The sequence below is a fragment of the Dioscorea cayenensis genome, chromosome 18 (assembly GCF_009730915.1).
Source record: "Dioscorea cayenensis subsp. rotundata cultivar TDr96_F1 chromosome 18, TDr96_F1_v2_PseudoChromosome.rev07_lg8_w22 25.fasta, whole genome shotgun sequence".
Taxonomy (NCBI): domain Eukaryota; kingdom Viridiplantae; phylum Streptophyta; class Magnoliopsida; order Dioscoreales; family Dioscoreaceae; genus Dioscorea; species Dioscorea cayenensis.
This window is the reverse complement of record NC_052488.1, coordinates 18,794,694-18,804,359: the sequence shown is the minus strand read 5'-3', so window position 1 is coordinate 18,804,359 and position 9,666 is coordinate 18,794,694. Positions and strand designations below refer to the sequence as shown.

At 31.1% G+C, this 9,666-nt stretch overlaps 1 protein-coding gene and 1 long non-coding RNA gene across 2 annotated transcripts; one reads left to right on the top strand and one right to left on the bottom strand.

The window, feature by feature from the left end:
* Positions 1 to 1,288: 1,288 nt before the first annotated feature.
* Positions 1,289 to 2,058, top strand: LOC120281637 (putative uncharacterized protein DDB_G0289263). Its single transcript, XM_039288327.1, has 2 exons — positions 1,289 to 1,668; positions 1,705 to 2,058. Exons 1-2 carry the CDS (start codon positions 1,387 to 1,389, stop codon positions 1,918 to 1,920), a joined length of 498 nt encoding a protein of 165 aa, XP_039144261.1. The 5' UTR covers positions 1,289 to 1,386; the 3' UTR covers positions 1,921 to 2,058.
* Positions 2,059 to 4,786: 2,728 nt separating this feature from the next.
* LOC120281638 lies at positions 4,787 to 7,012 on the bottom strand. The gene is made up of 2 exons (XR_005542749.1): positions 6,768 to 7,012; positions 4,787 to 4,916 (listed from the first exon to the last, which is right to left on the bottom strand). It is a non-coding gene; the product is annotated as an uncharacterized LOC120281638 (long non-coding RNA).
* Positions 7,013 to 9,666: the final 2,654 nt, after the last annotated feature.

The following is a 9,666-nucleotide window of genomic DNA, read 5'->3' as shown; positions in this document are numbered from 1 at the left end:
CTTAATTTGAAGTGTCATTGTTTTGGTTAATTGAGATGATATTAAAAAAAAATAAAGTTGATTTATTTTTAATGTCACCAATAATTACTCAACAAGTCCTTGTATATATATATATCATTCTTATTATTTACAACAATGTACATATATTTATTGGTTTTTTTACTGTCATAAAATAAATAAATATGGTTAATAAATAATGTTTCACCATATTAAAACTATAAAACTATAAGATCAGATTATAAAATTTCACTTCACAAAAAAGTGTTTTAAGTTATTGTTTGTCTCTAAACTTGAGGTAATATTACATTAATTAATTATAATTATTTGTTTATTTCAAGTCCCCATTAGTTATTGTGCGCGACTAACATCTTTTCGCAACTAATCCAATGAGTGGCATATCCAATTTAACTAATATGGCATCCGAATTTAATGCTATATAAACAAGATATATTTTATTTTTATTTATTAAAAAAATATAAAAAAATCATGTCCACTTGATACCCACATGGAATGGCATTTTTGATGAAAGAAGTATTTACATGATAAAATGATTTGCCATTATAAACTTTAGAAGTTCTTTTTCTCAAGAACTTGTTTTTAAAAGTGGATGAGTATTGCCTATTATCTAGTGAGAATGACAATTTTATTATATTTATAACTTCATAAAAAATAAATTAGTTATTTTATGGTAGAATTTGTGAACTTGATAAAACTGTTCAAAATAAAATTTAGATATGAAAATCAACCCATTATATGTAAACTTTTCTAGTATAAAGTTTATTTAAAAGGAAAAACATCATTAAAATGAATTTCAGTTCAATCATTCACTCACTTTCTCTCAAGCAAACATATCTTAAATTGGATTGATAATAATCAAGTGACGGAATTTTTTTTTCTCATTAAAAAATAAAATGAATATCTATTATGAAAACATTTTATTGAAAAAGTGAGAAAGAGAAAATAGCATATACACATATAATTAATTATATATATATAAAATTGTTCCAAGACTCAAATGAAAATGTTGAGGAACCAAGGCATAGCCTAGTGGTTTTCTACCTTGTTTGTATTTAGGAGGTCTTGAGTTCGAAACCTCTCAGACACAATGCAAAAAAATAAAAAAATACTTGTCGCCAATTTGTCAAAAAAAAAAAAATAAAAAAAAAAATGTTGGGAAACAAATAAAAAAGAAGGAAAGAAAGGGAAGCTTCCACCCCAAAAAACAGCCATACTTTTTGTGAACCCCATTCAAACTCAAACTAATTGTTACTTTTTTTAATATAAATATATATATATATATATATATAGCCTATATAAACAAGCAAACAATTGAGCCTGAAAGCAGGGGCCCAAGACAAAAGGCTTAATTAGCGCTTAGCAGCGAGGATGGTTGGGCAAACGATGGCTGTTGTCGGTCAAGCCAACAAGTTTCATCAAAAGATGCCTCTTGTCCGGCAAGCCACGCAGCCGCGTTACATCCCCAAGCGCGGACGGGTCCTTTGGCGAGTCCTGCGTGCCGTCCTCCGCAGTTCTATCGGCCTTCTCCAAGAAATCAATGACACTGTCATCAACAACAACAATCACAACCACAACCATAACCATAATTCTCTCATCAACAACAACTATCACAACCACAACGGCACCACCACCAACATCAAGAACCACAACCACAACGGCACCACCACCAACATCAAGAACCACAACGTCAACAGCAAGAACAACAACGGCAACAGCAAGAACCACAACGGCGGCAGCAGCAACAGCAAGAACCACATCGGTGGCAGCAGCAACGGCAAGAACTACAACAGCACCATCTGCAGCAGTAGCAGCAGCAACAACTATAGCAACAACTATAGTTACAACACTAATCACAACAATAAGAACAATAGGAACATTGGTCCCCTTCTTATCCGTAACTGAATGGAGTTCTGTCTTTCTTTATATATCCATCTCTATGTTATGTTATATCTGTACTAATTTATCCTTCTTTTCTCTCTAAAAACTGCCATCTTTTGTCTTTGCTGCTCTGTTCTCTCTGTTTTCAATTTTCTTCTTCTACCCTTTGTCTTGGAATTTTGTGATTGTCTCCCTATAAATATATATATATATATATAGGAAAGTAAACAATTAATACAGGGTCTTTGTTTTTGCCCCTTTTTTATTTTTATTTTTCTCTTTTAGTATATTTTCTATCAGTGGAAATAGACTAAACAAATAATTAAATATGGAGCATGCATGATTGTTCATTTTATCTGTTTTTTCCATCCACTATGTTTTGAGGTTTGATTTGAAGTGGATATCAGATGAAATGACAAAAGGCATTGTGGTATAAATGAAGTATGAAAACCCATGACAATAAATATTTTTCATTAAAAAAACATGCTATCTTGTTGTTTTAAAGAAACTATATTAAAACGAGAAAAGAAAAAGGGAATATATTCCGACATTTGAATAACCACATTGAAAAATATTAATCTTGATACCATAATATTTCTGAGTCCTTACGTGTCTCTTCCTGCTGAGCATTGAAGTATTGAACTAAATAGGACCTTAGATAAAATTCTTTTATTTAATCTTTTTCTAACTCAATAAATAATTAATTAAGGTGATAAAAAAACACGCACACTCAATTCAACAACCACACAGAACTCAAACAGCATCCACTATAATAATTAAATGTAAAAATGCACAAATGAAAACAAAATTAAAAAGGCATTACAAACATTTGACAAAAAACTTTCACTCTTTCTTTCCACTAAATTAAGAAACGATATAACAAGGAAAGTGCACTTAGCTTAGACTTAAAGCAGAATATTATATTCTAGATTAGTCCACTAAAAACACATTACAAACTCAAAACTTCACATTCACATGCTGAAAAAAATCATTACTCCACTAAATATTATTTTTATTATTATACTTAGAACTCAGAACTCCGCCCACACTTGTCTTGTCATGCAATTTCCATAGTCACCATCCTTCTTTTTGCCACCTTAGCACTTAATATTATTCCATACCAACATAAACATCTTCATAGAACATTCTAAAACTACATTTGCTCAATTTCAACTTGAAAAGATCATGAGAAACATCAAAGAAAACTCAGAGAAACTCTCTATCAGTCTATATTTATACATGGAACTTGATGAAGAGTTTGATCAGTTGACTCAAAGGTCTATGGCTGGAGCTCAACTGAGAGATGATAGAGCATGTGTTGGATCTCGTTGTGTGCCACTCAATGGGAAGATCTTGAAGAGTGTAATGAAGAGTGTTTTCTTGTCAGTTATCAGTATCCACTTTAAAATTAAAAAAGGGTTGAGCCACTCTCCTACTTATATAGAACTGAAGAAGTAATTTAGAATAATTACTACTACTTGTTTATGTCCTCTAATTTGTATCAGTTCTAAAATGTTAATGTTGGTTTTGTTCTATTTTGAGATGTGTCATGTGTGGAGTTACATACATGGAGACTATCATTTGTCTAAAACTTATCAGGGTGTTTATCTGATTATTAATAAGAAACTTTTTTTGCATACCTTTTTTTTTTTTTAATATCAGTGATGGGAATTGAGGACTTAATTAATGTTCTTGAGGGAGGGACTGTGAGTGTTTAATTCTTAAATTTCTGTGGCACTAAACATGATTAGCCTGGCTTATTTCAGCTATCAAAAAGATTTTTATTTATTTATTTTTTATGGAAAAAAGATAAATCATTATTTTATTGAAATCAAAAGAAATATATAAGTTAATATAGTACATGAAGTCCACTCGTGATGAAGTAGAACCCACTGAAAAGAAAAAAATTGATAAAAAAAGCTCACTTTTATTTTTTATTAAAACAAGAAAAAATATATATAGATAGATATATACAAAAAGGCATATCTATAATTAAGCTACTCTACTCCTTCAATTCAACTAATCTGATATTGACAATTACATTGTTTACTGTACGAATCTTGGGATAAAATTGGAATACCAAGAACTTGCGGCAACTAATTTCTTTCCTCGTAAGAAAGGCTTATTTCCCCAATGGTTTAGTAAATACATTAGCAAATTGTTGATTTGAAGGAACATATTCAGTTGTAACAGAACCACCTTTAATCTTGTTATAAAGAAAATGACAATCCATCTCTACGTGTCTAGTTCTTTCATGAAATATTAGGTTAGTTGCAATATATAGTCACTTTATTGTCTCAATAAAACAATGCTGGCTTTGGATGTAATATTCACAAATCTTTCAATAGTGATCGTAACCAAGATAACTCACAAAATGTAACAATAATAGCTCTATATTCAGCTTTTATTAAGATAATGAAACTGCCTTACATTTGTTGTTCTCCAAAAAATAAAAAATAAAAAATAAAAAAAAAAAAATTGGGGAATTCAAGTTATGGGTAATTTTTAGAAACTAAGGCCATATATTGTTGAAGAGAGCCATATGAATTGCGCTTGCTATCCAACGGCAAACAATAGCTTGCTTACTAGGAGGAAAAAGTTGTGAAAGATCCAATGTTGTTGGCTTCTAAAACATTCTACTCAGATTGCATTGCCTCCTAAAAATGAAGTTGAGAATTATTTATCTTCATTATAACATGTAGGCTCAACATCATTAGTAACGATAGCAATAATGGAGCGATGTTATGGTGAGTAAATATGTTATGCTTCAAACCCGGTCTAGCAGAGGACAAACAGCCGCAATCTCACGGGCAGAAACCCCGTTGGCATGCAAGGCCTAAAAACCTACCTCAGAGCAAAAATGGGATCTGATAGAGCCACGAATTATGAATAACAAAAAAACAATTAAGTTCAATATGCAATATTCAAGGCCTACAACAAGACATAATTAACAAGTCAACTACACTAGGGAACTTCATACTTCATAGCTTGCTAAGCTACTGCTAGAACTTCCTCCTAATCTGAAAGAAATCAACAACAATTATATGAGCTTGAAAGCGGAGTATGCAATCCACTAAAATATTCGGAATCATACTGAAATCAAAATTCAAACTCTTATATCAAGTATAGTAGAACTTGTATATATGTATATAAAGAAGGCAACCAAATATCAGATAGCAATAATAGTTACTGAAAGACAGGTTTCAAATACATAATGCTTCATAGAAACACAGTTTTAGAATAATTTTTTTTTATTTTTAAAAAGCATACAAATTCCATATAAATCGAATAGCATAGTTCAATAATTATCAAATATATGTTTCCAGACCAAACGAATTTAACAAAGGATATAGATTCCAAATGTAATAGTTTTTCAATATTATACGTCTCCCAAAATTATTATGGCCATTTGTCTTATCTTGGTGGTACCTGGGTCATAGTATTAGAGTCCATTTATTTTACCTCGGTGGCTTAAGTTAGAAATGATAATCCATTTATTTTACCCTGGTGGTTCGAGCCAGAAGACGTAATTATTTCACAAACGGTCCACTACAAAACTATTGTCTTAATTCACAAAATTCATGTTGGCTAGTCAATGTTGACCCTATTAACCAAGTTAGTCATAGCTTATTTGGAGAATAAATATGTTTGTAACAAAATAAATTTCGCCAGAATTCAATAGTTGCCAACGAAAATGTTGCTAAGTTATCAAACCAAACTAGAATGATATAACAGAATTTTTATTATCAAACTCTTCCATGATTATTGTTTGAGCAAAGATACTATAATTTAACACATAAATAAAGAAATTGCATAAAGAAATTGCATGATCCCGCATTTATAAAGAAATTAAGCCAATTGTTTCAAGATAAAAAGAGCGGATAAATAAATAAATAACTGAATTTTAACAATAAAAATATTCAATAGTTTATATGTGGATTACTTACTTGGAGATCTCCAAACTCTAACTCACACTCAAGATAGGATCAATCCTTCTTGAAATACGCTAGAAAAAGGCATAACCCAATTCTAGTTGCTCAAACCACTATTTTTAACAAAACCCAAAACATGGACCACAAACCATGCCAAACACAAAGATTCACTTCTATCCTATCTAGCACTAGACATCTAATTATTTCAAATGATAATAGAGTTTCAAAGATACTAGTAATAGCTATGAAAATCAAAGAGGAACCAATACTAGAAAGATCAACTCATGTAATTCTTCAAATATAACTCCCACACTATTTTACAACTAAGCATCAAGATAACGTTTTGTTGAGACATCCAAGCAGAAAAACTAAATTTAAACCCAACCCATATGCATTATGAAAAACATTAACAATAAGCATGAATCTCGAGAGATCTTAAGACAAGGTAACTAATAATTGCAAGGCAAATCATATTGTCATTGAAAGGGAGAAATACATGAATGCATAGGTATAATTATCAAAGGTTTAAATTCTAAAGAGATTAAGAACATCTAGATTTGGCAAACTATAATGAGGAAGATTATAGCATTTACAAGGCTTGTGACCAAGACAAAAATTTGCACCTATACACAGAAACAAACTTATGTAGCCAAAGCAAATCAACATAAAGGAGTTTGCATCGATCACAATAAGGTTCAAGGCATGGCTAGCAACCAAAAGTCAATGGGGCATTTCATCAAACACCTCATGTGCATCATCAAAAGGCTAAGTGGTTGCACCACTTGACAATCAGACCATGCTAAGGAATAATACAAACATTCCACAACAACAAGAAAGGAAAAGAACCAACATATTGAAGGAAAACCTTCAAGCTAATCACCATGCCACAATCTAACAACTTAGATATGAAGGAAGCAAGAACACTCATGAAAGACTTACTTGCTTAGAAGAAAGCTTAGCCATCCTTTTAAAGCTCCAAACCCCAGATGATGGCATGGATCAGCATGGCCCTTGGCATGGCAACCGGTCAACCATTGGAGAGGGCAAGCATGGTGAAAGATGAACGCAAGGATGAGAGCTCACAAGCTGTTAAAGAGAAAAGGGAAAGAAAAGCAAGTTTGAAAGAATGAAATGAAGTTTGAAAGAAGGCAAAAGGACATAGGGACAAAGCTAACCAGGTTGACTTAGGGTGGGGCCCATAAAAATTAACAATCATAATAGAAAAAATTGCAAAGAGGATATGGTGTACCTTTATATGGAAACATGTCTAATGATGACAATGATTCTGGAGACATCAATAGGAAGGAGGAACTAGAGCTGAAATCGAGCTAAGCCAAGCTATATTATATTCAAGCTTGGTTCGATCATGTTTGAACCGAGCTTCAGCTTGAGCTGAGCCTATTTTGAACTTCCTTTGTTAAGCTCGAGCTCGGCTTGCCAAGGATATATTAAGCTCAAGCTTGGCTCTGGGTAGCTACAATGTAGATTGTATAGTTATTTACTACAGAAATACAGATAAAATACATATACTGCAATATTTTTAATCACTATAACATATCTACAGTAGGTTTTTAAAAAAGTATTTAAATTACTATAGTATCATATGGTATAATACCAAGCTTTTTAAGAGTCTTAACAAGTTGAACAGTGTGAAGCTCGAGTTCGGCTCAATTATCTACTCGAGCTCAAAAGTCAAGCTCGAGTTCGGTTCGTTTGCTTAATAAATGAGTTTTTTTCGAACTGAACTTTGAGTAGCTCACGAGGGGTTTGGTTCATTTGCAGCGCTAGGAGGACCATGTGTTTGTTAAGAACAACCCAAAGGGGTTGCTAGTATTAAGGCAACGGTAATAGCAGGAATGGGTTACAAAAATGTTGGTGAATGGATGGAGTCGTCTCCTAAGTAGTGACGACTTGATGAGTTTTAACATCATAAAAATATATTTGTAAGCTTTCTAGCCAACAAGTAATCAAGAAAAATACATCACGTGGCACATGGAACAAACTTATGAGAAGCATATGTATGACATAATGAATTTTAGATGGGAAAGGTGTAATGAATTCATAGGGAAAGATATTTTTATGGAAAATAACATCACAACTAGTGATGACTTGATGAGTTTTAACATTATAAAATATATTTGGAAGCTTTCTAGCCAACAAAGTAATCAAGAAAAACACATCACGTGGCACATGGTACAAACTTATGCATGGACATTTGTAGAACATGTGAGACATTTATTTGGAGGTAAGGTAATGAAATGGTTTTTAAAAACCTACGTTTGAGTAGGGTTTTAGGGGGAGTGGTGGTGTAAAGGTTGAGAGCCGTTGATGGAGGTTTTAAAGCCTCTATTTTTCTCTCATTTCTTAACACTCCAAATTGGAGGGTTGGGAGGTTTTGAGTGTCAATACTTTTTTATTGACTAAAATACCCATACTCATTTATAAAAATTCCAAGATATTTGATTAATTTATAATATAATATTATTATATAATATTAATTATATTATTGTATTAATTAATATTATTAATAATATTATTATATTAATTAATATCAATATTAATTAATATAGTAATAATTAATGGAGAGATTTTATGTAAACAATGAAGAGAATCATGTATAAGTTTCATGTAATTCTAAATAAAGTTACAACTTTTGTCTTTCATCCTAAGGGTTAGAAATATTACTATATAACCTTATCTCAAATTACCTTCAAACCAAATACAACAAAGTTTCAAAACCTCCATTTACCTTTCCATGTCCCAAACAAGGAAGGGTTTAAAACTTCATTTTAATTTTCATTACCATACTTTACTTTATGAAATCTTGTTATACCTTCATCCAAGCAAGTCCTAAGGTGAGAATAAGAAAGGGCTTTGCCCTAAAGCCGCCTAAAAGGGTTTGGTGACAAAATATACGTATGAGTAATTTTTTTTTATTATATGGATGATAGTGGAGACACATTTTGCCCAAAAATATATATATAAAAAAGCTCATACTGACTAAAAGATTTGATTATGTTTGCACTCAACAACCCCATTTTGTTGAAAAATATATGTGCAAATATATCAAGCGTTGTTTTGTTGTTTAAAAATAATCCTACATACAAAAACCTGAATATTTGCTATTGTAATATGGAATTGGACTCCCATAAACTATAAAAGTTGGTAAGTTAATATCGAGTTTCACTTTTTATGATGCATGAATAATAAATCCCAAAGCAAAATGAGAAAAATTATTTATATTACCGATAGAATAAGATTTTGTATGTATAGCTAATATTCTTTAAGATTCCCACGAAATTTGGGAAAGATGCAATAAAATATGATTGAATAACAACATGAATTTAATATCAGAATATTCTAACAAATGAATAGTAATGTAGTAATGCTAGTTGCTATTCCATTGCGATAAATTTTCCAATAGATTTTTAAAAGAATTTTTCCTTAATAATGATGGTGACAGTGTCAAGCCTAAATTATTGATAGAATAAGACTTGACATTCAACTAATCTAGATAGTCAGAAGCATACCTTGAACAAGAGAAGGCTAAGGTTCAAGGGTCAAGAGGTCCAACTGCGGTCTAACCATATTGAACCAGATTTAATAAATAAAAATATTAAATAAAATATATTAAATATTAAATATTAAATTAATTTTTAAATCAAATACACAATATATTAAACAAACCAAGTCTTGATTCCATATTTAAATCAAACATTGAAATCAAATCCATTAAATTAAATTCATATGAAATACTAAATAAAATGAACTCGCAAAGTTTTTTAAACATTGAAATCAAAGTTATAAAACACACTAAATAGGTAATTCTCAACAAAAG

What these genes read in the sequence shown, in the direction of transcription:
- LOC120281637 (XM_039288327.1), top strand. Translation starts at nt 1,387, where the DNA reads ATGGTTGGGCAAACGATGGCTGTTGTCGGTCAAGCCAACAAGTTTCAT. An exon ending in CCAACATCAAGAACCACAAC is followed by an intron (nt 1,669 to 1,704) that starts CACAACGGCACC and finishes AAGAACCACAAC; the next exon opens with GTCAACAGCAAGAACAACAA.